The sequence below is a fragment of the Harpia harpyja genome, chromosome 11 (genome assembly GCF_026419915.1).
Source record: "Harpia harpyja isolate bHarHar1 chromosome 11, bHarHar1 primary haplotype, whole genome shotgun sequence".
Lineage (NCBI taxonomy): Eukaryota > Metazoa > Chordata > Aves > Accipitriformes > Accipitridae > Harpia > Harpia harpyja.
Genome location: NC_068950.1, coordinates 4,070,121 through 4,097,073, shown reverse-complemented (window position 1 = coordinate 4,097,073; position 26,953 = coordinate 4,070,121). Strand labels below are relative to the sequence as shown.

Sequence of the window (26,953 nt, the reverse complement as noted above, 5' to 3'; positions counted from 1 at the left end):
CACCATTTTCTCATTTAAGTGCCTTAAATATAACAGGATTTGAGTAGGAAAACGCCGGCCTCTTTTTATGCTACACCACAAATATCTGGTGCGACTCTCTCCATCTCTCCGAGGAGCCCTGGCTCTGCTGGATTTGCCTCCCTGAGCCTTTCTGGAGAGGCTCAATAGTCACACAAAGTGACAGGCGAGTCCTGGAGGCCCCATAACCTGGCAGCCTCCTCGGAGCAGACGTGCATTACCCCCATCCCACACAGCCCGGGCCGTGCTCTGCCACGGGAGATGCTCTGCCACGGGAGATGCTCTGCCACGGGGCGCTGCCTTCAGATAGGGAACCTGTGGCCAGGGAGGAACTGACCTCCCCAACTCTCCCCCTGCACATCCCTCCTGCCATGGGCAGAGGCTGGTGGGACCCAGTGGTGACAATTCCCCACCTATCCCCAGCTTGGCCCCAGCGATGTCGGTCAAGACATCAGCTTCATAGAAGAGGAAGAAAGGTGCTGCCAGCGTGGTCTCAGCTGGGAATTGCGATGCCTTTGGTTTCCAGAAAGATCTGGGCACTTACCTCGCTTTTCCCTTGGGAGATGCATAACTTTATCCATGCAGCTGGTGCCCACCTAAATGGATTCTTCCTTGTCCACACCGCTCTCCTTATGTCCTCGGCAGATCCTGGGATTCACGCTCACTCATGCCTCTGGATTTCATGCAGATCTGGGCTTTGCAAGAGCACACAGCAGCACCAATATCCTCCAAAAACCAGAGCGCAGGAGGCAGCATTGAAGAGGAGAGGCAGAGGCTCCTGCTGCTGCAGAGCCTGCACCCAACACTCTGGTCCACCACAGATCCCATTCCTTTGAACCAAAGCTTTAGCAGTACCTGGTCCCCCCACCCCTGAAAAGCCCTGAGACAAAGGGCCTGATGCTACAGGGATGGGCAGAGATCCTCGGGGCAGCGGGAGGTGCATCACAGCATACCGACTTATTTCACACCAGTGCCCAAACAGGCTTTCGCTGGTAATGACTTTCAGCGCTGCTGCCCCCGGACCAGGAACTGCAGCTCTTATCCTATAAAAACCTCAACTGGAGAAGATAAACCTCCCAAGAAGAACTGGAAGACACTGCAAGGAGAGGGTGTAGGGGTTTCCACATGTTTATTCCGCAGTCTCCAGCTCTGCCAAGACTGAGCTGAGCTCGATAGCGTCAAGCACAGAGCACAGCCATGCCCATGTCGAGATTGAGCTGCCCTACACACGTCCAAGCCCTCCCCACACCCAAGCAAAAGAGAATTCAGATCTACAACTACTGTCATTCAGCGGGAATGAGTCCAATCCAATCCCACACTTCAAAGACCTACCAGATTCCAATGTCGTCCCTCCTTCCCCAGCTCCTCTTCTTGGATTCCTAGAGGTGAAGCCTAGACCTGTGCAAATAGCTGGTCTATCCTTTAAAGATCAAATTAAAAAATGAGGAAGAGGAAAATTTTGTCTCTTTAGGTCAACCCAGGATGAAACCTTCCTATTTGTCACAGCAAAACATTTTCTTTTTCCTTGAGTAGAGACAGTGAAAACATTTTGTTCTCCCCAAAATAAAGTTTCTCTGTTTTCAAATGCATGTTTGAAGGCACTTGCGGTCCCCTGCTTTTTTAATTAAAGGCAGGCAAATTTCAAATGGAAAATGTCACAGTGTAATAAAAAGTTAAAGCGTTTAATTTCAAGCATATCTTAAACAAAGCCTGCAGTTTTTCATCCCCAAAATAGTCTTTTTTTTTTTTTTTCACTTCAAACTTTGGTTCAAGTTGTAAATAATTTCAAAGGAACCAAAATAACTTTTATTTTCCCTACAAACGTTTCATCTTAATTTCAGCCAGGCTAGCTTAAAGTGATTAGAGCCAGACTCTTCTCAGTGGTGCCCAGTAAATGGGCAAGAGACAAGGGCCATGAGTTGAAATACAGGAATTCCCTTTAAACAGAAAAGAATCTTTTTAATTTTTTTTTTACTGTAAGGGTGGTCAAATGCTCGAGCAGGTTGTGCAGAGCAGTTCTGGAGTCTCCAGCCTTGGAGATAATCAAAACCCGACTGGACAGAGTCCTCAGCAACCCCCTCTGGCTGCTCCTGCTTTGAGCAGGGGGTTGGCTTAGATGATCTCCAGAGGTGCCTTCCAGCCTCAGCCATCCTCGTTATGTGCAATTTTATCACCAACTCAAAAAGGAAGCATCCAGGCCCTGCAGTCTCCTCCCTGGGGATTCCCAGGGATACGCCAACCCCATTAAACCACCACAAGCTGCGGCATCACCAGCCCTGCCTAGTCCAAGAGTCGCACAGAGCTTCGTGGCATTTTCAGGCTCCGGTTCCTGGGATTTTTGCAATTGAGTTGATGCTGTGAAAAGCTGAAATCAGGACTCAGTAGTTGGAAGACTATTAAGCAGGTATCCTTTATTGTAGTGCTGGGCACACAGGGGATCTCTCTTCCTATTGTGTGCGTCTGATCAGGTTGATTGTATAGTTTATATACAGGTTCTATATACATATTCATTAGATTTCTGAGAAACATTTTGCATATTCATTAACTCATTATCATATGTAAATGTCCCTCGCACAGGCGTATTCGAGGTCTTTGGTGGTCTTCAGGAGTCTTCTGGTGGTCTTCTGTAGTCTTCCTCATTTGTCTGTTGTTTGACCCTTCTCGGATGATTCTGCACAGTGTGATCTTCTACATGTTTTGATACACCTTATCCTAAAGAATGCTCGTTAGTGTCTCTATTATCTCTGTCTACATTAATGACGTAGTTCTCTAGACACTGCAAGGCCATCTGAAAGCAGTTTTTTCTTTGGTATCTTATACATTGTGTAGCATACAGAACTCTTATCTATTACCGGTCAGCAAATAATTGCGTAAAGAAATAGCAAGACCACTGTGTTCAGAAAAACATCTTGTATCAGAGTGTTTAACATAAAATGCACATTTCTTACCCTCATAAATAAAGAGAAAACCTGTAACCTCTGCCTGACCTGTAAGGGTGGGGGGAAACAGAAGACAGTTTTGTAAAAGAGAAAACCACAGGCATTTAAAAGGAGCCATCCTGTGAACAGCTAATCTGAACAAGCCGGATTTCTGCAGACCTTACACCTCCTGCTTGGATTCTCCAGTGTCCAGGAAGGTATAAACTCTGAAAAACTTCTCCCAGAGTTGGGTATTCAAAATGTCCTGTGCCTGTGTGGATTCTCTGGAGTTTAGTAAGAGGTTTAGCTCATGCTGGAGCATTGCACTCATTAGGGCACTCATTCCTTTCCTGGCCATCTCATTAGACCTCAACAGCCCCACAAGCTTGAGCCCACTGTCAGCTTGCACTGAAACTGGTCACCATCAGCACCCAGCATTTGCTGGGCACCATCAGTGGTGTCACCACCATGCAAGAGGCTTAATAAAAATGCCAGTGACTTTGGGAAATGCCCAAGCTTGTCAAAAAGGGGTGGAAAGAAGAGTAAACAGTCTATGGATATTTTTCATTTGGGCTTTTGGAGAGCGTCAGGGTCTGTCGTCATCTCCACCTAAAGACCTCCGATGGGGTCAAGAAACAGGAGTGTGAATGGAGAAAGAGGAGACTATGGAAATCTCAGACTCCATTCATCCCTCAGACCTGCCTCTCTGGGATGCTTTACTGGATGCAAACATTTTAACGTCCTGGCCATTAAGACATTTAAAATGCCCTAATTTTCGACCAGACTCCTAGAAACCACACAGACACGCATGCAAACGTTGCAAATGTGCATGCACACCAACAAGTCACAGCCCTGCGGTGAGCTCTCGGCTCCAGCAGCCTGTCCCTTGCAGAGTTTGGGGGGGAGGGGGTTGACTTTAGCTGCCAGTAAAGTCCCACATCCCCAGTTTGCCCATCTGAGCATCTCTTATCCCTTTCCTTTGCAAAGGTCCTTGGTCCAGCGGCAGGACCTTTTGAAAAAGCATCTCAGCCCGTCTTTAAAAAGCCATCAGACTCAGGCTGGGGCCAAACTTACCGTTTCGGCTTTCCCCTCGGAGAAAGCCACCGGGACACTTTCACGTCTCAGCCCCAGCCATCTCCTGGTGCAAAGTGACCTCTACAGCCCGTTTCGTGGATCTCTCCCCGCAGCCCGGAGCGATATTTCCCGCAGGCTGCCGGGGATTCACCGCCCTCCCGTGGCAGATTCCAAAACAGGTTTCTGTCTTTTACTTCCACCAGTGTACAAGAAACAGCTGGATTTGCTGTCATCATTGTAGCATCAGCACTTTTGAACAAGCCAATAATTTCTATCACAGGTTCACACAGGTAGGAAAGTAATCTAGAGCCTCTGGGTTGCTGCTGACCTGCAGGATTGCAGAAAGTCCCCATCAGCATGAGTTCTCACTGCTTAAAAATTAACATCAGATTCAGGGAAATAAAAGGAAGCTGTTCACATGACAGTCAGTGTCTTTCCAAAAGTAACATACCGTCCTTTTCTCCCCCTCGTGTGAGTATTTGGCTCACAGATTGAAAAAACATGCTATCAAGTAGCATAAAAACACACTATTCCCAGTAAGAGGAGCATGTGGAGATACAAGACAGACCGGAACAGGGTAAAAAAAGCTGCTTGGGAAAACACCCAGCACCAGGAAGGACCTGATCCTGCACAACCCATTCCCTTGCTTTGCTATTGCCTCCTCCAAATTGGCAAGGCTCTGCAGGAGTTGGGCTCAGCACAGGAGAATTCCTGGAGGAATTGCAGTGCTGGCAAATCAGCTTGGTGCAGTATTCACTTTATACATCCCAGCATACCTAAGAAAATGGAGTCCCAACAAAACCATTTGGCCTGGCAAGCAGAGATGGGCTAACTCAGCCCATCAGTATGTGCTCAATGAAATACCTCCGTGACCAGACTGATGGGGTTTGGAAAAAGTACACTTGTTCCAAGTCCCGGGACTGCAGCCAGTAGATGGCATTCATACGCTATCGTATGCATACATATGCTATCATGTGCTGTCAGGCTTAAACTGCCTTGGAAAACACGAGAAGATTTTTCATATAAAAATGAAGGTAAAAGGCAAATACTCACCTTAGCCGGAGATGACCCTGCAGACTTTGACAATTAACTTTGGAGCCATCAAGCGTTACAGATTCCTGGCATCTCTTTCTGTCCCCATGGATCCTCTGTCTGCTTCTCATATAGAAATATATAAAATATATAAAGAAATATAATGCATCCCTAAAGCATCCATAAGTATCTTGTGTATCCTGGACCACAGGGATGCCCAAAACATGAAATGTGAGCGAGGGGTACCTCACCATCCCTCTGAGTTCTGACCTAGGATCTACCAGGCTGACCATGCACGTGGCTAGGAGCTGCCAGCATTTGGCTAGCACTGATGTGTGTCGCTTTCTTTACAATGACATCCACTGGATTGAGGAAATACTGTCCTCAGCACCTCATCCCGCAGGAGCCACTCACCCTACGAGAACAACAATGTCCACATGGAGCTACGCTGCTTGTGTTTTTAAGGGCTGGAAACCAGACATCTCCCTGCTGAGGTACCAAAAGTCCCCGTTCCCAATACATGGGATGTGTGAGCACCCAGCAGGGATGCGCGGTTACAGGAGAAGGATGGAATGGGTGAAGTGATGGGAGAGGCATGGTGTGTCCTAGGTGGGCAGGCAGGGAGTGTGCCAGAGCAGGGCTTTGTGACACTGTGACTTTACCTGCAGCACAGCCCATCAGCTCTTCTCCTGAGCCTGCAGACCTCGACTGACACTGCTGGAGAGCCCCAGCACCATGCTGAGACAGCATGAGAGGGCTGGATGAGAGCCACGACGAAGACAGGACTCCTCTTCTTGCCGTAACAGAAAAAGAGGTGCAATAGGTAGATTCCTGCTTCCACCACACAGCACTCCTGTGACTCCCCACCATGCCCTGATCTCCAGATCACCACAGCCCCTCTGCCCACTGAACAGCCCTGAAACAAAATCAAATGCGTCGTTAGCAGATGGTAACAGGAAAATCCCAGAGCAGCAGGCACAGGCAGACTTCACAGTCCTGCTCTCTCCGTTGATTTAATAAAAGAGATGTCCTCCCTCAGACCGTTTCTGCTAAGACTCAGAAGACAAACCCTTACACTTCCTTCACCGGGGGGGGGTCACTACTAAAGCTAGAGCTACCTTCATCTTTGTACAGCACCAAGCACATTGGCCACACGATGCAAACATGGGGAGGATTTTTGACAGCAGACATCATAAAACTAACCCTGCCTCTACCAGCAGGTGGGTTGAGGCTTTGGCCCGAGCTGGAGGGAAGGCTGTTTGCTGAAGTCCAGGAACCAGAAGGCAGAGATGTGAGCCCAAGTCTGGAGCAGGTGAAAATCACTGCTTCTGCATCCAAATTTATATTTGCAAAGGAACCAGCAAAGGTCTCAGGCTGTAACAGTTACACATATCCTGGAAGCAAGGAACAGGAGTTGATCCCCCAGCACAAGGATGACCATCTGTAGGGTCTGTCTGTACAGCCCCTGGCACCAAAAGCAAGACCAGTGCCTGAGGTTTAGGTACAAATCACCTTTGCATGCGCAAGGCAAGATGGACCATTAAATCCTGCATCCTACGGCACGCTGAGGCCACCTTTTACTTTCTTAGTGAACGATGCACTGTATTAAAAAGCCCTCCCCTTCCCACCCACCCCTCCCCAGCTCCCACGCCTCCTCTAGGACCAGATCCTGCTGGATGATGGGCATCCCTCGCTCCCACTGAAAGCAGCAAGGAGATGGTGTGCTCGGCCCCTGCCAGCATCATTCATCCGGAGGAAGAGTGTAGGGAGATATTTGGTACCTCTCAGCCAATTGGAGGAGACACGACACTGAAAGGGGGGTGCTTTCAGCTCCTCTCTCCACCCATCCTCCATAACACCCCCCTCCCTGTCACCACCACCACCGCCATCCTCCTCACACACAAAAGCAATACAATTAGCTGACTTAAGAGAGCTGAGGCTTAGCCAGCTGCAAGCGGAAAATAATAATAAAATACCTTGGAGGGGAGGGAGGCAGCAGAGGAAGCAGCAGCTATGGAAGAATACAAATAACTGCCCTCAATTCCCCCCCCGCCCCAATCCAAATCACAAAGCAACGACTGCTGTGAGAAAGGCCGACCTAGATGTATCCCCACAGTCCTCCGCTGAGAAAGCTGCACATCTCTGCATCCGGATCCAGGCGCTGGACCTCCTGAGCAGCCCGACTCCGTCGGGAGGAATGCCTAGCTGGGATACAGGCAGGATCTCCTTTGTTCCTCATTAGCCACAAGCATCGGTGAGTACAGCATCATCTGGGCTTCCATAATGCTGGGCAATGTTTGGTATTAAGAAACATCAGATTCCAGCCTGGGATTTGCTTCAATATCTTTCCTTTCTCTTCCTCCCTCCATGATGCCTTCAGGGTTAGCAGAAAGCACATGACAGCGGTGGGGAAGAGGGAGGGAAGGTGGGGTCTCTCTGAGCCCCAAGGTATCTCCTTTGCCTGCATGTAGGGAAATCAAAAATGGAGACATGTGTGACCGTGTCATGGGCATCGCATGCAGCCAGGCGTGGGGGTGAGGGCAGAATACATAATGTGCGTGCTGGGAGGAAAGGCTGAGAGACACCGGGCAGGGAGAGAGCCCTGCAACGCTCACAGCCAGCTCTTTGCCCTGATTCCTATCTCTGCCAGTGCCTGTAATAAAGACGGATGCTGGATTTACTCAGGCCTCTATGGAGTTTCATTCCTTTAAAGCAGATACACACAGACAAATTTATGTCCCTCCAGATCATCACCAGCGACACCCTCTGTAAATACAAGCCTCCAAAGGAAGCAGAAAAAGCACTGGCTCTCTAGAAAAGCCTTATAGCAATGCGTCAAACTCTGCTAGATACTGATTTCACTGACACCAGGAGACAGACAGAGTAGCCCCATCCACTTGGGAAATCACCCCTAGGTCCCTTATCCTAAAAAAAAATGTTACTATCCAGCCAGTGACTGGGTGCATTTACAATGTAAAGGCTGAGCTCAGGAAGAACATTCAAAACTGTCCTGCAGTGGATGGGTTAATGCATGTGCCCGACATATGAGCCGATTTCACTTGAACATGTTCTATGTAAGATAAGGCCTGACCTTGTCCCCTCCAGGCTCAGGTGCTACTAAGCTCAGCTGCAGCAGCATCCAGCTGAAAGCAGCATATCTGCTCTCTCTGACCAGAGCTGGTCCTGCAAGGACTGGTCCTGAGCCCTCAGCCAGACTTTGTTAGGAGTTGTAGGTGTGGTCCCTGGGAAATAGGTACAAAGGTCTGATTTTCGCTAGCTGGCAGCGTAGGAACCTTCTAGTGAAGGCAAACAATATATATGGTCCTAAGGGCCCCTCGCACTGCTGGGGTGTTAGTATGAATTAAAACAAGGCTCACTGGATTTGAACTTCTCCTGTTCATACCAGTGCAGAAGAAAGCCCCGACTGGGAACAGCACACCCACCTTGCCTCCATTTGAGGTGCTCCAGTTTTTTGGCATCTGCTTTGGTTTACCTGGGAGCAAGCAGAGACGTGAATTCTTCAGGGGTGTGGAAGGACATTCAACATCCCTGTGAAGGCCGCCTCACCCTCCTCCGTTTCTCTCTGGGTGCGGGGACAAGCATGGGGTTGGAGCACAGACCAGACAGCAGCAGTCGGGAATTTCTCTGCAAAACCAAAGCCACTAACTTCTGCCCAGGCCAGCAAAATGGAAACTGGTGCTACTGCCAAACCAGCCTGAAACCAGCCTGGGAGGAGCTCTTTCTTCTCTTCCCTTTCAGCCACATTTCATTTCCCTCAGCAGAGGTGCTTGTTTATGTTGAGATTAGTATTGGAAGAGAAGTAGCAAGGGAAAAACGGGTGGAGAGCAGCCCAGACAGTATTGATCCTCAGGGAGAAGAGCTAAGGTCACAATAAAGCAGAGGTACACCTACTGCTTTGATCCAGGGCCAACCTCACCTCCTCTTTCTTGCCCAAAGTGTGTCAAGTAGCCACAAAACCCCACATCCTTGCCTTGTTGCTTTTGCAAAACAAGCAGCTATCACGCTGCTTCTATGTGGAGCATGGTATCAGCATACCTGCTCTGAATGGTTTGGATTAAATGTTCCCCGGTCGTGATGCTCAATGCCAGCCTCTCTGCCTTCCACCTTCCAGCCTGAGCCCTTCCTTGAGGCAACTGCTGTGCAGCCAGCCCTTCTCTGAGCACGATGGGAACCACAGAAGCCACTTTGCGGATGGAAAACGTGGATGTGAAGGAAGAGTGGCAAGATGAGGACTTCCCCAGGTTTGTTCCCTGCAAAAAAGCCAGGGAGAATTTTATTTCTTCTTGTAAGAAACCAGCAGGACATGGAGCATGCAGGTCCCTCCCACCAGCCCAAGAGGCAATGGGAGTCTTAACTCCAACAGGGCAATTCTGGCCAGAGAACAGAGCTTTTGTAGCAAGGCTGCTCTGAATGCTTAAAAATTTTTGAGAGGCTGCTGGCAACCCTCTGTGAGCATGCCAAGGAGAGGGTAAGGAGTCAGGTGCGGAGGACAGGGAGATTAGCATGGATGGATGGATGCATATAGGGGTGGGTGGAGGGATGTATGGATGGACGGACTCCTTCCCAGTCTCTGAATCAAGCAGTGTCTCCCCAAACAGAGCCACGCTGCTTTGCCAGGAATTTCCCACAGGAAGCAGAGTCATTGGGATGCAATGACCACTGGCATTGACATGCAGAAACTGAATGCTGGCAAACCTTGTAAGAAAAGACGTGTGGGTGACAGAAGGTGCCAAAGCGGCAGCTTTCACCTTCACAGACACTTTATTAACTGCACAGAGTGCCAAAAAAAAAATAATCCCCATAAGCTCAGCGCGCGCAGAACTCCCTGCAGCCACCCAAAGGGTGCACCCACCCTCATCCCCACCCCAGCGCTGCCCCACACAGCCAGCGCTAAACCCCACCGCCCAGCAGCAGCTCGCTGGGGCACACACAGCACGGCCAACACCAAGCCTTGCTGCAGCTGGGGTCTGGGCTGCTGAGGGGCTTTTCAGGCCTGTCTCGCCCTGTCCCAGCTGCAGCTGAATTCTCCCGGGCAGCCCACAGAGCCCCTGTATTCCCAGACAGTGGTGCAGTGTGCTGTGCGGGTGGGCATGCACAGCCCCTGTCGTGCTAGAAAGGGTCTCCTGTTTCCCTCGGCACCGGCGGATGAGCTTAGCTCTGTTTACCCCGGGTCCAGCTGCATCGCTAATCTAAGCACCTCTGTCTGCCAGCCCAGCACCCAGCTCACAGGACACGGCTTGTCCTTCCGCTGGCCCCAGAGGTGGGCTCAGCCAAGCCCTTGGGTTTCTAGGATAGAATTTTTTCTTTCCTGAGAGCAGAGCTGGGCAGAGCTTTGGGCTGACGGACCTCTGCCAACCTAAGGCTCCCCCAGAGTGTTGCGCTGACAAGCTTTTAAATGAGTAGAAAGGAAAGCGAGGTGTAGAAAGGAAAGCGAGGTATAGAAAGGAAAGCAGGGTATAGAAAGGAAAGCATTGACCCAAGGCTCCCTAGAAAATCCGGAGACAAAGCTGGACTAGCACCTGGACACCTGTGCGCTAACCCACACCATCATGTTGGAGCAGGAGCTGCCAGGCTGTGTTTCACACTTGCCAAGCAAGCAGCAAACTTACCCCAGCTACAGCCAAGCCTTCAAGGGGCATTTCTTCTGCAGAGCCCACAGCACCACCTAACACAGGCGTCATCACTCCTGCCTAGCAAATGAAGCACAGGGAGAAGCAAAGGGATATGACCACGGCTGGGTGGCAAGTCAGTGGCAGGGATGAGGCCAGAGCCCTAGAAACAAGCTCCCCAGCCTGCTGATAGACTACTGCAGAGGGATTAAATCAGGAATGATGCAAGTGAAATAGAGCCCGAAAAGCCACTATGCAAATGAGTGAATGCTAGCTGTGTTTAACTGGCATTAAAAATAAATAAATAATAATTTTCAAGACACTTCCCCCTAGAAGCATTAAAATAATAGGGCAGAAGCTGCTGCATGTGGGACAGTAGCTCTCTAGCAGATGATTTGCTGCATAGCTATTTTTGCTTAGCTGTGATTAACCAATCTTGCCACAAAAAACCCATATCCTAGACAAAGATCTGGGCTGGGGAAACTGAATTCAGCTGCTCATTAAGGCCACAAGCCGACATTCCCATCCCTCCCTGAGAAGCTGAGCTGCAGAACAAGCTCCTGCCTTGCAAGCTGCAAAGGTGCAATGCCAAGGCACCGAGCAAGCAGCGAGGAAGTGGAGAGGAAAGGGTTCCCCCTCCTGCTGCTCCCTGAAGGTTTAGCCTCTCGACAGTCTGTCTCAGCTGTTTGTGCAAGTGCTGTCCTGCAATGATGCTGTAGCGGTGCCGCGGAGCGGATGCAGGAGCATGCTCACTCCATCACGCATCCATCCCATCATGGTCGGTGAAAGCTCAGGCTGGTTGGGGCCCGAGAGAAGGTGCTTATAGAGGGAAACTGGGCAGCACGCTATCAGCAGAAAGCAAAATGGTGGCACTCGACCTTTAGAAAACCTGCTTCATTCAGAAAATTTGGCATCTGGGGCTAGCTGCGTTTGGGAAGGAAGATTTACACGAGAGACTGGGAGGTAGTGATACGAGCAACCTTTGGGAAGGTAAGAAAGCCCTTTTCTTCACCTCTGACTTTTGAATTGTTTTTCTTAAATGAATCCTAGCATCAGAGAGCAGAGTGCCTGACTGCAGCACGTACCCGGGTACAGCTGCGCCTTCCCCCCTCCTCCTTTTGATGCTGTATCACCAAGTTGTGCCAGGCGCCAGCTCACAGTCAGATAAACAACCAGCCAGGCTCCGTTCAAGACAAAAGCAAAAGGGAGGAGGAGAGCCTGGAGGGGGGCAAAGGGATCTTTCTGACTGCTCAGGAATATTGTGGTAGCCCCGCGGGGTCCTGCACAAGCGAGCAAGGAGCAAGCGCCTTTGATCAGGTCTCCAACTCTCATAAATATACAGCAACCAGCTAGGAGAGGATTATCCCTTAATCTAAATATTTATAGGGTTTAATTTGGCTGGTGGCTCTGGTGTCATGGCAGCACGAAGAGGAGCCTTTGTAGGGCAGAGCTAGGCTGTATCCTCCTGCGGGCTCAGAGGTATCGGTCCCCATCATCTGTCTCCCTGCCATTGCTGGACCATAAGGCCAGCAGCTGCTGGACACCAGCCCTGTGCACAGTCCCATCCCCATTCTTACGGCACTGCCTTAAAACTGGTGGGTTTTCCCCCATATTCAAGGCCAGGGCTGTCCCAGCACCCAAGATTTTACACCTGGGGGCATGAGCTCTTCCCCCTGTTGAGGGGGAGCTTCCAGCAAGGGGCAGGTGAAAGGAGGATGGCTCAAAATGTCCCTTTTAAATAGGCTTTCGACAACATGAACTTGTCACGGGGTTGCTGGGGTTTGATCATGCTGCACGAGAAGTTTCAAACCAGCTAATGCCAGGGGACAGGCACAAGTCCCAACTCAAATTAAGAGGAAAAGTGTCCAGAAAGCGTTCAGCTCAGGGTGGGCAGTGTGCTGCTCAGCCACCAGCTAGGGCTCCTCACTGCAGTACTGGGGGCCAGATTCTGATTTCACTGACTCCAATATGGGTCAGGAGCAACTCCAGCAACTTCGACAGCCACGTAATGAGATTTGGCATTAGCATCTGTACAGGAAAGCCAACTTTTAAATCAATTGATGCTTCTAGCCTCTGGCTGGAGGCATGGCGATTTATACCAAGAGGGTGCAGGAGCCAAGCTCGAGAAGCTGCAAATCCTGACCTCTGCCATGGAGCCCCAAGAAGGGAGCGGTGGGTCAGCCTTTGGATCCGAAATATGGGTTTGAGTGCTGGTGCCTGCATCTTAGCTCAGAATGAACCTGATTCCAAACCTCAGCAGGGTTTGGGTATCACTGTCAGTTTTTGTCAAATGGGGGCTGAGGTGAGGACGGGGTGACAATTCTGGGATCACACCTAAGGTTTGATCCTTGCCTTGAACACTGACTGCCTTAGAGAAAAATCACTATAGACCAAGGAGGCAGCTGCCTCCTCGGAGAGATGGTCGCGGCAGGCGCTTTGGGCAAAGTTTTGCTCCGCTGCAGCCGGGGCCTGTGGCAGAAAGCAGGATGCACTTTACAAAACCATTGGCAGAGAGTGCAAATTGCTCTTGTGCTACTGCTAGCTCAGCTGCTGCTGGGATAAAAGCATCCCCCACTGGGTCTAGGAACAGCCAAATTCAGACTGTCTGGACAGCCCACTGCATTGCCTACACTGCGCAGGGAACAGGAATACAGACAACAAAGTACCAACTGCAGAAGATTTTCCCTGGTACCCTTGACGAGGGTTGGCACTGCCTCTCAAACTTCCGACAGAGATAAAAAATGGGGATAATATTGAGAGAGTGAAGATGTTACCAGGCTCTTCTGGGGACAGGATTTGTTCTCGTGTCCCTGGCTGGATTTTCCAGCCTCTTGGCTGAATGGCAGCATGAGGGATGTATTGAGGGGGGGTAAATGCAGAGATAGTTTGGAGGTTACTAGGGATTGCACAGTACTCCAGTAAGAAAGCCCAGCTGCTGGGTTGCTTTTGGGCAAATCACCTGAGGGTGTCCCTCAGGCTGAGCTCACAGGCAAAAGGGAAAGGGCAGAGCACATATGGGGTTGTATGTTTTTCCCTGATGTCCCCAGTTCTCTCCACTGTCTGCCATAGAGTAACTTTCTCCTAAACATCACCGCTTATCTCCTGTCTTTTTACCTCCGCATCTTGGCTTGCCTGCAGACCTCTCCCAGAAGAGACAGGAATGGAGTCTCTGGGCAGCCCTACAGAAGACGAGAATACATCCTGTAAGTACCAGCCTGCCTTATCAGGAGTGCAAAGGAAAACAAGCCTGTGGGAACGGCAGCTTGCAGTTAGGGCGAAAGTCAGTTCCCTTGGAGTATCCACAAAAATTCCCATGTGGGAGAGGAAACCAGCAAAGATTTTAATTTGCTAATCTTTCACAAGAAGCTGGGGGAGGAAATAAGTATCTCAGAAGTGTGGGCACTTTTATCCAGCCATACCTGCAAACATCCAGTACCTCCCAGCTATGATGCATCATCCTTAGCTTCCAAGACCGTAGCCTGAAATATACATAATGAAAGCACCATGTCTTGCACTAATGACAAGGACAACCTGTCAGTTATTTTCCTTTTAACTCCAGCTCCCCCAAATACTTTAAACTTTAATGGGGCGCATCGTAAGCGGAAGACACTTGTTGCACCTGAAATCAACATTTCCCTGGACCAGAGTGAAGGCTCCATTCTCTCCGATGACTTCTTGGACACACCAGATGACCTGGACATTAATGTGGATGATATTGAAACTCCTGATGAGACAGATTCCCTCGAATTCCTGGGGAACGGGAACGAACTGGAATGGGAAGGTAAAAGGCTGGTTCTGGGTGAATGTCTACAGGGGCCGGGGCTTTTTTTAGCCTCATTTTAATCACTTTTGACACCACTCACCATCAGCAGCTGAGGACCGACTTCCCCAGCAGTGAAGCACAGCACACACAACCAAGCCCCATCTTCCACAGAGCATCTTCCCCACCAGGACCCCAGCTATAGCCCAGGAGTCTCAGTGCTGCTATCTCAGCACTTCCATCTGGGGATAGCGTGGGCAGAAGCAGTTCAGGGATTTGCAAACACTGGTCTAGCCATAATTCAGTATAAGGCATAAGGCTGTGGACACTCATTCCCTTCCAGCTGCAGCTGGGCCACCACCCCAGGCTGGAAGGTGCCACCTGCTCGGCTCTGCCAGCAAAGCTGTCACGTGAATGTTCAAACGTCTTGAATAATGTGGTCTTGGCTAACCTGGCTGATTTTGACTGAACTGGGCTAAGAAGGACTCATGCAAGCAGCTCTGCTAGCAGATCAGAAGGCAACCCCTCTTGGCACAGGCAGTGCCCTCTTCAGCCAGGATAGATGGATCTGAAGGAGGATCCAGCAAAAAGTCTGGTGCCTGACCTGTGACTGCAGGTACTATACGCAGCATGAGATGTTAAGCTTATTTCTATTACAATTTGGCAATGGAGGAAGATTATTAAGAACCACAAGCTTACACAGGTCAAAGCTGCAGATGAAATAGGTCATTCTCATTCTGTGGTGGTTATTGTCTCTTACTGCACACCAAAGCTCTTGCAGACCCTCTTCATACATTATATTAAAGGCAGAAATGTTTGTCCCTTTTCCAGATGACACTCCCGTAGCCACAGCCAAGAACATGCCTGGGGACAGTGCGGACCTGTTTGGGGATGGTGGGACTGAAGATGGGAGTGCTACTAATGGACGGCTCTGGAGGACTGTCATCATTGGAGAGCAGGAGCACCGCATCGACCTCCAGATGATCAAACCCTACATGAGAGTGGTGACACACGGAGGTGAGGGAGAGGGAGGCCTAATCCTGGCTTGATGGATTTCTTTCAGTCCATCTTTGTCAAGCTGGAGGGGATGCCATGACTGATTATTTTGACTGTCTTTAGGGAAAAATTGCTATTCGTTTTGTACCACTATGTGGCAGACAAGCACAAAAGCATCCAGCTCATGCTTAAAAAAACATACAGCCACTGTAGCAGTCTTTCAATAAACCAAAGCAGTGAAAAAGCTGCCTCTGAGCAAGACTGAATATACTGCAACCCTCAGCCCTGGGTGCAGGCAGCACTGCCAGCGATGAAGGGACTGCAGGTGCTTAATCCCTCTGTAGTTCAGTGCCTGAGCTGTCTCTGGAGGCACAGCTAAAGGCCATTACGTCCACGGTTAGTGACCATTTCTGAAAGCTGAGCAAAGCCAAGCAGTGACCCAGGGCAAAGCTCTCAGCTCTGTGCTTTGACATGCACAAATTCCTTCCCTGAACCCCACACGCATGTTATAGCTAAAACCAGGATCAGAGGCAAATCTAGTTGTGAAAGAGGTCCGTAAGAGGGACAAACACCTAGAGCCGAACAGAGGCACAAAAACCAGCCCGGGCCCAAATTTGGCAATACATCTTCGCTGCTCTTTTTCCTTCAACTCTTGTGTCTCCCCCTGGAAAAGGTCACTGATGCTGCCTGTGTCTTTCTTTCCCAGGCTACTATGGAGAAGGTCTCAATGCCATCATTGTCTTTGCTGCCTGCTATCTCCCAGACAGTAACCTGGCTGATTACCACTACATCATGGAGAATCTATTCCTGTAAGTGGCTGGTCAAGGTCTATGAGGGAGACGGGGGCAAGGAAGGTAACTCAGGCTCTGGGGAAACAGTTTCCATGTATTCATTGCATCAAGAACCTCAGCTGGAAATAGTTTGAATCCAGGCCAAATGTACCCAGCGTGCAGCTGCAGACTGGAGCGAGCATCACTGGATGACACACAGCCCACAGCATTTGCATCCAAGTCCAGTAAGTCAAAGCATTCAAACATTCAGTGTTAATTATGCCAGTGATAGACTCACAACCAGGCTAGAGCATATGTATACAATGCTGAACAGCTGGTAGATTCTACTGCTAGGCAGAGGAATGGCACAGGGATGTCCATCAGTGTACGCTCTATGCTAACAAGCATAGGCAATCCCTGAGAAATACCCCTAGGCATCCTGCAGAGGTGCCAGGAGAATCTGAAACCTGTTCCAAAGTCTACAAAGAAAGGGTCTACAGGCCTTCTGGGATGACACACAGGCACTTGAAGAAACCTCAGAGGACCTTTTTTGAGTCTCATGTCTGCATTGCTCTTGATCACCACCCAACAGATACGTGATCAGTAGTCTGGAGCTGCTGGTGGCTGAGGACTATATGATTGTGTACCTAAATGGAGCAACACCCCGGAGGAGGATGCCAGGCCTTGGCTGGCTGAAGAAATGTTATCAGATGATAGACAGAAGGTAAGAATCCTTTTGGTGTGTGTCTTTATTCTTCCCACATCTCTTCCAGTGCTTCCTTGCAGCCTTCCCAGCCACCCCTCCTTCCTCACTCCCCAAATTCTGTAATTCCTTCCTCTGTCACAGCTTTCTGACTTATTGCAGGTTCTCTTCATCACCTCTTCTCCCTCCTTCCCTCACAAACACCTTCACAAAGATCAGGCTAATACAGCACCTAAGCAAAACAGGGCTCCTACAGCCTGCTAGGTCTGAGCTTAAATAGGGTTCCTAAGGCCATGGGCAGGGCTTTTGTCTGGAGACACCCAGCTGAGGCTGGTGAGCATCATAATGCTTATTAGTGCCCTGACACGTTACAGGTGAGTTTAAGAAAAGGTATTTTGAATCTGACTTTCTGTCCCATGGCTTTTCCACAGGCTGCGTAAAAACCTCAAAGCATTGATAATCGTGCATCCTTCATGGTTCATCCGGACAGTGCTGGCTATATCCAGGCCCTTCATCAGGTAAATATAACATGTTCCCAAACTTGGCTGGTTTTGGAGTGGAAGTTTCATCTCGTGAAACAAATCTTAAGCTCACCTTTAACTAGGAGCAACCAAGGTGAGACTGTTCATCATTTGTCCTACATCTCTCTGATACTTCCAAGAACAACTCTAGAGGTGGTTTTAGGAGACGCTGTGATGGTTTGGATCCAGATAAAGTTTGTCCCAGTGGGCAGCACATAAAGATTTACTGGGAAGTGCAGGAATGGTAGTCCTTTTTCCCTCCTACAGATATTGAGAGGCAGGGGTCAAAGCAAAGTGAGGCACAGCAAAGTGAGGCACAGCAATGTGGCATCTCGCCACAATTTTTAGTCATCAGCCTATTAGCACTGGGAGGAGATGGGTACACTCAGACTACAGAGGATACAGAGATGCAGAAATTCCCACTTCCATCAGGAAAATTCTGACTTCCTATGGAGAGAACATCAAAACAAGACCTCAAGCACACACTCTTTCTCTCCCTACCAGTGTGAAGTTTATCAATAAGATCCAGTATGTTCACAGCCTGGAGGAACTGGAGCAACTTATCCCAATGGAGCATGTACAGATTCCAGACTGCATCTTACAGTGAGTATCGGAGCGACCCTGGGGCGCACGTAGCTCTGAGGAGGTGCAGGACAAAAATCCTATGTAGCAGGATATCATGTTGAGTCAAAACTCATGTACTGGAAATGCAAAGCCTGGGGCAAACCTTATCTTACTCATATACTGGTGCGAAGCAAGAGCCTGCATGCTGTGCTAGTTTGCAGTTTCTGTCACCTTCAGGGCAAACATTGCATTTTACTAAAAGTGAACAGTCCTGACTGGGTAACATTTAAAGAATGTTTCCTGTTTGTTGCAGATATGAAGAAGAGAGGATCAAGGCCAGAAAAGAAAGGTAAAATTAATTTCGGGGGGGGTGGAGGGTGGGTTAATTTTCTCGGGATGTTGTTGCTTTCTCTCTTCATTGTTATAACCAGTCAATTCTGTGTTCCTCCTACCCTGACATCCCACACAGCCTACACTTATTTTCTACTGATTTTCTCAAAATAAGCAAAAGCTGCAGGAGGGAGGAAAAGCTTGATTTAAAAGTTATTTATCCATAGAACTGTTCCTTTTAACCCCACAAGTGCACACATCCTGAACACATACTGTATGTGCTAGCAAAGGTCATCAGAAATCACTCTATGTATAAAAATGGCACATTTTCCCCATATGACCATGCAAACTGACCTTAAAGTCAGAGCTAGTGCTTATTTTAAAAGCCACTTCATTCTGCTAGAGTGGCATAAAGAGGGCCATTAGTTTACAGTTTGTGTTGTTTCATTTTCTAGACCCATTCTATCACCAGCGATTTAGGTTAGAAGTGCTGGCCATAAATAGTGGTAAGTTGGCTCCACTAAAAGCAAAAAGCAATCACGGACAGAGGAAAGACCAGCTGGGTCAGCACAAGAGCGGTGTGCTATAACAACACCTCCTCATGCTGGTGAACTGGATGGGAGATGCCAGTTTGGGAGGATTCAGTTCAGTAGCTGCTGAAAAGTGAGTCGTCCAGCTCAAATTAGTCAGCTACCACCTCCTAGGGCCAACAGAGGCATCCTGAGAGCATTAGGATTATCAAGGCTGTATATCACAGGGACAAGAAGCTAATAATCATTTCTGATCAGACCTGTGACCTCTGTCTGAGGTCCAGCTCTCTCCCTAGAAAGGCCTTAGATACTCTACTCTTTCACACTGCTCGCCTCTAGATGATAGATTTCAAATGTGATTTGTGTTTACAGGGCAGAAGAGAAACAAGACATGGCTGAGAAGGAAAGGTAACTACTCTTTTTTTATTTATCCTTCACTTACAAAATAGCTTAAACAGTCTTTGATGAGGAGAATGACCCTATTACTTGGTACCATCCCCTGGGGAGCCAGGCTCTGCACTCTCAGGAGACGTTTGGACCCAACAGGACATTTCTAAAGTGTCTGGGAACTGATAAAGCCTCTCCTCTCCCTAACAGCACCCTGTGCCATCACTTTTGTGATGTTATTGACCTTCACCTATGCGAATGGGTTCCTGACGCTTTTTACCTCTGTAAAGCTAGCGAACCTGTTTGGTCATGGACCAGAGCCAGAGATGCCGGGGAATGTTCTCCTGACATTCAGTTGTAGCATTTGCACGATGGTGCAATGCAGAGGGCCAAATACTGCTGTCAGGCACATCTTGGGTGTGCGTAAAAGCAAGATATGAGGCTGTAACATTAGATGGGAAGGAAAATTCTAGGGAGGTTTGGAAGACAGTGTCAAAATCCTATCCCAGGATAATTTGGCCTGGTTTTGGCCCTGTTTCAGAGTGATCTAGCCTCTCTTTTATTCTATCTAACTAGCTCCTGAGGGGGAACAGTGCATATTTCTGCTGTTCTTTTCCCAGAGAAAAAAGGAGCTTTGATCAAAATTGCCAAGGTCAATTGGATGAGTCTGAATTGTTCTGAGAAACAAATGGGACCTCAGGGCCAAAAAAGAGGGTGATTAGTTTGTGGTGGAGATTCACTTAATGTTTTGTTGGTTCTCTTCCAAGCAGGCCTGTGCCCCCAGCAGAGGATCAAGAAACCAGGTTTGATTTGTACCTCACTCTTTTGTTTGTCTCTCTCTATGTGATAGATTTTATTGCGCTTGTAATCCGCTAACAGAAAAGGCAAGATGGGGTTAGACCCAGAACCTCTTTAGCCCAGTGCCACTCAGCTGGCACAAAAGAGGCGTCAGCCACTTTGCAGCAGGGGGGTACAAAGCCTGGAAGCTGTTAAAACCTTCACCCCGCTGCAGTGCGGCTGCAGTCGCAACCACAACCACTGCAGCTTGTCCCAAAGCACGGACCGGTCACAACTGCAGTTGCTATGGAGGCACTTAAGAAAAGCTGCCCCTCAATAAAGTACCTGGCACTTGCCACGTGGTAAAGGTGTGCACATGGGCATTTACTGCAGAACTGCCTTCCTTTACCCTACAGTAACTTTTTTGCAGTCCTATGACTCAGGAAAAGTCCTTAGAGAAGAAGAAAGCCCATTAAAGCTATGAATGACATTATCTTTGGCCCTGATACACTTTTGTAAAGGATTACACCCAAACACACTCATATTTTTTGACATAGTGGGAATAATAAAAATTTTACTATAATTTGCTTTCTAAAAATAACTCTGTCTTTCTGTTCCTTCCCAGTATGTCATGAATCGAAGTAGAGTGGAATGAATGGAGTAGAAGAATGACGCAGCCTGGCAGTCACCCACGTAAATGACCTTTTGGTATAAGACCTTGTCACCATCTTATTCCGAGTTCTGTAAGATCACGGAGCCTGCCTCCCCTGTCTCCAAGATGCAAAGTCCTTTAAACTTTTTGGAAACATTTTACTTCAAAACAAAACAAAAACAAACAAACCACCCCACAAAACAAAGCAAGCCAAGAATAGCACTTTTCAGGACAGGTTCCAGTGTGTTTCAGTAATGGTCTGTGGAGAGCTATTAAGTAGTGCAAATAGGTACCATGTTTCCTCTTAGTAAGTTAAGAGCATCCTTAGTCCATTAGTCACCAGCCCAGAAAGAGATATATATTTTTTGTTTAAATTATAAACCCTTCCCCTAACTTGCTGCTGGCCAGCACTGAGACATTTTGCGTTAAACTGCACACCCCATTTCCTCCATACAGACAATACAACAGCCATTGCCCCAGGGAATAACTAAAACAGGCAATGAAAAGAGTGCATTCTCCTCCTTTCCATAGCCAGTGTATGTTTCTTCCTGAAAATACCAAGTGCCCACCAGTCTAGGCACCTCTTCCAGCCTTGACTGCCTCAGTTAATTCATCGCCAGTTCCTCTTAAATCATGCTGAACCGTTTCTATCAGTCAATGCCACGTTTTTTTCCTGATTTGTTCTGTCTTAGTTTGTAAGGCACTCTGATAACTTTCATAGAGTCCCATATGGCATGGCAGCCTCCACAGAACCTTCTTAGAAGCATCTTCTCATATCAACGCACACACACCAAGGTCTGGTTTTAAGAAGGAGCCTTACGGACAGGAAAGTTTTTCACGCCTTGTCTTTGTATTGATTTCATGACACTGGACAATCATTCACTATTAATACCTCCTACTGCGGAGACAAGCTGCTAAATGTTTGAAATTTCCTACTTGCTGTCCCTGGGTAATGAGGGCCTCATCTATAAACATACCTGCCTGGGAAAAACCCAGGTGGAGAATGCTGCAGATGTGGAGGCAGGACACTGTGTCTGGGTTCAGCTTCTCAGTTAGCCAAGAGATGCAGACATGATATTGAGACTCTGCAATTTGTATTTTGGACTCATGAGGATTCTGTGAGCAAAGAAGGGAAGAAAATTTAAGAAACAACTATCTGGCCAAAATCATTTGGAAACTCCTGATTTCACCAGAGCCAGCTTACATAAACTGTCTCAAATCCATCAGGTAAAACCCCTTGCAGACTACTGCAGATGAAGAATTACCTGCATATTTCACCACCTAAGGAATATTTCAAACCTGGCAACCCTAGCCCATGGCTATTTAAAATTACCACCACTTCACCAGGTTCTGAAATCCCCTGGAAGACAATTCTGGCAAAGCAAGATTTTCCTCAAGATAGGGATGTCTCCTCTGTATAGATAAAGCTTCTCTTTTTTTCTTTCAGTGAGCAAAACTGCTACAGATGAGATCTTTATTTTCTGGAATGCTACAAAGGAGCACCAAATATGCTTTCTAACTTTACTTCCCATTTGATGTATGTTTTTCTCATGCACTTCCATCGCAGATGTATTTACCGAGCAGACCTTTGCATGAAAAACAGAGCACTGCATCAACAGCATTAACCCTAGAAGCTGAAGATGGTAAAAACTCCATATTCTGTCTCACCGGCATGTTAATAATAAGCACCAAGGAAGCATTGACCTCCACGGCTTTCTAGAAATTTCATTATGACCCAGTTATTGACAAAGTGAATTCCTGACACTATGCTACAAGGAAAAGATAGCACTTCAGGTTTTTGGAGTTTAGGTTTTATGCCAAGTAACACCTCCCTGCAAAAGGCATTCTGTCCCAAGCTTTCCAAACAGTCAGCAGACATCTGTTTCAAGACAGAAGCAGCAGTTAGAAATTTTCAAACATTAATGTGTTAACCCAATCTGCAAAGCTGGGTATCCTTTTTCACACATGGTCTGTCAGATGGACTAAACAAACCCACTGAAATTAAGAAAGATCTGATCTCTCTTCTGATCAAATTAATTTTAGCTCAGACTATAAACAATTACAAACCTCCTTGTAGTATAAGTATGTGAATTCACTATCTCCCATTGATAAAACCTAGATTTTCCTTTTTTTCTTTTGAGGCCGTTTTTATGCATTTAGATTAAAAAAAAATCATCTGCTGTGCTTTCCACAAAAGAATGCAATACAGTTGGACACTGAAAGGGAAGTTTACAATTATATAATGAACAAAATTGATAGAACATTTAATAACGTTTTAAAAGTACAACTCTAGAAACCTTTAATGCATCTGTAGTTACTAAACACTTCAGTGAAAAATGTTCACAACACCTTGGAGAATACTGCTGTTATAGAACACATGGAAGATGAGAAACCTTGATTACATTTAGTCTTGGGACCTGAAGAAATAGACTGCTTCTTGATACTCAGTAGTAACCGTACCAGAAGAATGTGGTTTTTGGTTGTTTTGTTGTTTTGTTTTTTTCCAAAGAAAAGACTCTGTCTACATTTTCAGAAAAACTACAGAATGAGCAGACCTGAAGATGAAATTTAGTATTTTTTCAAGTAATTCCTTCAGGGCAAGGTTAAGAGTTCAGCTGTGAAAAGGACAGATTAACAATTTCATTTCAAGATACAAAGGAAGTAATTTGTTTGAATACAAAAGTCAATTTGTAACTTCTTTAAAACAATTTTTCAAAAAGTGCACTTTCTGATAGAGCACTCTAAGTAGTATGCACTATATTTTAATTTTTAACAGAATTTTATCAGTGTATAAATTTTATGTTCCTGGATGGATGGATGTCTGTATGTGTTTTCAACATAGAAAAGAGCCTGCAACCCGTAATGGATAAACTATAGCTAAATGTAAAAAATTCATTTTTGTAGCAACAAAAAAAAAAAAAAAAGTATCATTAACTTCTTTAAGACAGTGATCTTAGATGCTACTTGAAACCAAAGTAGCTACAAATTCTTTGACAGAAACACAGAAACAATCAAGTTGGCAGTGTCCCTTTACCAAATACAGAGCAACATACCTAAGTTTGATGTTGATAGACCTGCACAGGCTTCAAACAAAATCAGATCTACATGCTGTAATAAACACAACATCAAATATGCTGCATTCATCTTGAGAAGATCATTACATTTAGATCCATCTTGCAGTGGAGGCGCGAGATTGACAGTAACTCTCAAGGACAGCTGATGAAAGTTTTGGAGGCTGCAGACAGACGATAAAATTGCATTGGTGGGGAGCTGTCAACCAGCGGCTTAAACCCAAGGACTTACCTTGCACAAAAGTCAAGCAGTGACAACAGACCAAACAGAAATCCGAGGTTGCTGAAGCCATTTTACAAATTTCTTTGCCAGTTCCTTAAAGAGAGATGCTCTCAAAGCCTATTTGCAAAAGGGTTTACCAGCTGAGCTCTATATTTCCACTGGAGATGCAGTTTATAACAGAAATGTGCTATACCAGCAAAAAAAAAAAAAAAAAAGTGTTGCTAGTAAAAGTGCATTTACATTAGAACTTTTGCCAGTATATATACATATGTTTAAATATACAGTGAAATAAACTACATCCTTTTAGCAATACTGCTATACTGGTCAATGTTCCAAATGTACACCAGGCCTTGTTTCTGCCTCATAAAAACATCTCCGAAGGATAAATATTTTGACTTATGAATGCACTGCATTATATCAAACAGCAGGTATTATCAACAACATTTTTCTGGTGTTGGATTCCACCTTTCATGAGATTTTCTAATGGTGAATCCATGGATAGCTGCATTTTAGCCGCAGAAAAAATTATTTTACACCCATGATAGCGTATTCAGAGAAACCATGGTACTCTTACTCACAGTCTAATTAATGGCTGGATTTCAACAGTCACCCAGCATCAGCCTACAAACTGAAAAATCAGATCCCTTCCTGCACAACTGATGACAGACTAGGAAATACCTTCCCATCTCTTTAAGGTAGTCACAGGACTTGACCTAGCCTTTGGAAATGCAGGCACTTGTCACTGCATTATGCAGCAACTGTCAGATTTATATAGTTAAAACTTTGTTTTGGCACATGTAGGAATCATCCAGGTTTGGGACTGTCCAGTAATTTTCATTTTGATTCACAAGGAAGACACAGGAAATGAAACTGAGATGCTGCTGTATATTCCAGTTGGATAACTAATAGTTTCTTCTGTACAGTACTGTGTAAATGTGAGTGGATATTTAGAGCATACCTCATTGCAATTTTTCCATCAATTTTTTTCCAAAGATTATTTGCTTACAGATGTGCATACACATGTATGAGAAAACCTAAGTGGTAAAGGTTTTAAAAGCAACACATCCTCTATTTTACATATCTAAGGATGAAAAAACAAAAGAGTTAATGAAATGCTAGTGGCAATAAGCTCAGATTGGCCTGACAGCAGGTGAAGTGTACAGGCAAAATTGCTATAAATACAAAAGCACATGTTTTCTCTTTTGTATTTCCATATTTACTGGCAGTCAGAAATACAGCATGCTACTGGTAAAGTGAATTTTAAAAAGTCACCATGACAATATAACAATCTATCTCAGTTTTTTTTTTCCTTTGTAGTGGGCCCTTTTAACCCAAACCTACATGTAAAAATGTGTGAACTGTCATTTTTCTAAAGTGTTTGTAATTAAGTGGTTTATGCTAGAAGACATAGATTGCTGTTAAGTATGTATTATTTTTGCTTTGTATTATTCCATAAGAATCTGTGGATATTCAATTAAAATGAGACTAATCCTTAAGCAAAAATGCATACCCCTCTTTTTGTCAGTATCTTTTATTTAGGCTTTTGCTCCATACGGAAAATATGATGAAAATTTTTGTTTGGGTGCTATTCCCTTGAATAAAGCAAGTCAAAGTCCTCCCTGGCAATTATGATACTGCAAAATGGACCTCTCAATGTTTTTACTAAAATAACTTCTATTCTACCAATATGGCATATGATCTTTCCAAGTTTCCCCTCAGTGTTATGCTTTAGAACAGTGTCATGGCAAAACTGCTTCCCTTGGGTTTCTATCGACCTATACAGAACCATACTTGTCGCCGGTTTTTTAATCTCACATTATTTTTACATATCTTTTTACACTCAAATTAATAACATGACTGGGAATTAAATTGTAAAAACAAACACACACAAAACCAACCTAAAGCCATTTAAACAGAAAAAATACCCAAACCCTTATAAACAAGTATTTACAGGAAAATGTCCGAGATGTCTAATTTGAGTGGGGTTTACATAGGTTATTAATATATTTCAGTTAATGAATTGGAAGTAGGAATACAAACAAGTCTAATCCTATAACAAGCATTACTGTATTCACGCTGTGAAATAACGCATTCAGGAAGTGCGTATTAGTTTAAATGAGTATATATTCATAGGGTTACACTTTTGCTGTATGTATGTATGAAAGCAGATTTTTTGCTATGATTTTATTTTCACCAAAAAACTTCTACCGCGATCATATTAGTATCAACATTTTTTTCTGCTCATCCTCTCTGATTTTTTGTTAAATTTATATACAAAAGTTTGTAGAAGGAATTGCAATGCTGTATCTTAAATATTAAATTTGTGTGGACAATAACAATGTAGGAACCTGTTGTTCCAGGGGTGTAAGAGTAGTATGCTGCTAACCCCAGGCAGCATACGATAAAATAATGTAGTTACTTGCTTTTGCAGTGCCTCTAATGTTGGCACATGTTTTTAGGTTATGAATGAAACACTTTTAATATATTTCAAGTGGCCTTGCACCAAAAGGCCACTAGCATCAGCGGTGTGTCATGAAGGAATCTGGTCAATGCTGACCAGACAAAAGGAGACAGGGAGTCTTGGCTGAGATATGCTAAAACCCAGCTCTAAGCACAAAGAATGCAACCAATACAGCAGACAAAGTTCAAAAGCTCACGGTGTTATGACTACACCATGCCACAAGAAATGGGATTAGCTGCTACCCTACCAAAGCAACAAAGTTTCCCAATCAGAAGACAAGATGTCCTTCCTCAAAAGAAAACATACCCTTTAATCACCCTTCACTGTAGTTTTCCATTAGCCACATTATATTCCTCTATTCGACTGATTGCAATTTCATATTATTATTTTCATTTAGCAGGCTTTAAAAGCTAAGAATATTCCCTAGAAGAGACATTTTAACAGACCTCTGCCAGCAAACTGGCTGTCATTTAAAAGACAGAGAGGAGAGGCGCTCAAAAAAACCTAGAATCTTGTAAATATATTAAGATTACATT

The 26,953-nt window shown here is 46.1% G+C and overlaps 1 protein-coding gene and 2 long non-coding RNA genes across 7 annotated transcripts; 1 reads left to right on the top strand and 2 right to left on the bottom strand.

Moving 5' to 3' along the window:
• Nucleotides 1-2,412: 2,412 nt before the first annotated feature.
• Nucleotides 2,413-6,607, bottom strand: LOC128148530 (uncharacterized). 3 transcript variants are annotated; one of them, XR_008237307.1, is made up of 3 exons: nucleotides 5,705-6,607; nucleotides 5,064-5,168; nucleotides 2,413-2,730 (listed from the first exon to the last, which is right to left on the bottom strand). It is a non-coding gene; the product is annotated as an uncharacterized LOC128148530 (long non-coding RNA). The 3 variants fall into 3 exon arrangements; XR_008237308.1 differs by having other exon boundaries at nucleotides 5,064-5,958; nucleotides 6,246-6,607; XR_008237306.1 differs by having other exon boundaries at nucleotides 5,064-6,607.
• Nucleotides 6,608-6,832: 225 nt separating this feature from the next.
• ATCAY (ATCAY kinesin light chain interacting caytaxin) lies at nucleotides 6,833-25,572 on the top strand. 3 transcript variants are annotated; one of them, XM_052800619.1, is made up of 13 exons: nucleotides 6,833-7,296; nucleotides 9,175-9,304; nucleotides 13,811-13,875; nucleotides 14,232-14,453; nucleotides 15,264-15,449; nucleotides 16,135-16,237; nucleotides 16,791-16,922; nucleotides 17,333-17,419; nucleotides 17,927-18,025; nucleotides 18,300-18,335; nucleotides 19,219-19,254; nucleotides 20,004-20,036; nucleotides 20,636-25,572. In XM_052800619.1, exons 2-13 carry the CDS (start codon nucleotides 9,228-9,230, stop codon nucleotides 20,643-20,645), a joined length of 1,086 nt encoding a protein of 361 aa, XP_052656579.1. In that variant the 5' UTR covers nucleotides 6,833-7,296; nucleotides 9,175-9,227; the 3' UTR covers nucleotides 20,646-25,572. The 3 variants fall into 3 exon arrangements, with proteins under 3 accessions (XP_052656579.1, XP_052656577.1, XP_052656580.1); XM_052800617.1 differs by having other exon boundaries at nucleotides 20,001-20,036; XM_052800620.1 differs by lacking the exons at nucleotides 6,833-7,296; nucleotides 9,175-9,304 and adding an exon at nucleotides 11,098-11,662 and having other exon boundaries at nucleotides 20,001-20,036.
• Nucleotides 7,279-9,275, bottom strand: LOC128147721 (uncharacterized). Its single transcript, XR_008237084.1, has 3 exons — nucleotides 9,099-9,275; nucleotides 8,486-8,687; nucleotides 7,279-7,503 (listed from the first exon to the last, which is right to left on the bottom strand). It is a non-coding gene; the product is annotated as an uncharacterized LOC128147721 (long non-coding RNA).
• Nucleotides 25,573-26,953: the final 1,381 nt, after the last annotated feature.

Excerpts from the sequence above, each read along its gene's own strand:
- ATCAY (XM_052800617.1), top strand. The coding sequence starts at position 9,228 with ATGGGAACCACAGAAGCCACTTTGCGGATGGAAAACGTGGATGTGAAG. Across the intron at positions 13,876-14,231 it reads AGAAGACGAGAATACATCCT|CTCCCCCAAATACTTTAAAC; the intron begins GTAAGTACCAGC and ends TTTTAACTCCAG. Across the intron at positions 15,450-16,134 it reads GAGAGTGGTGACACACGGAG|GCTACTATGGAGAAGGTCTC; the intron begins GTGAGGGAGAGG and ends TTTCTTTCCCAG.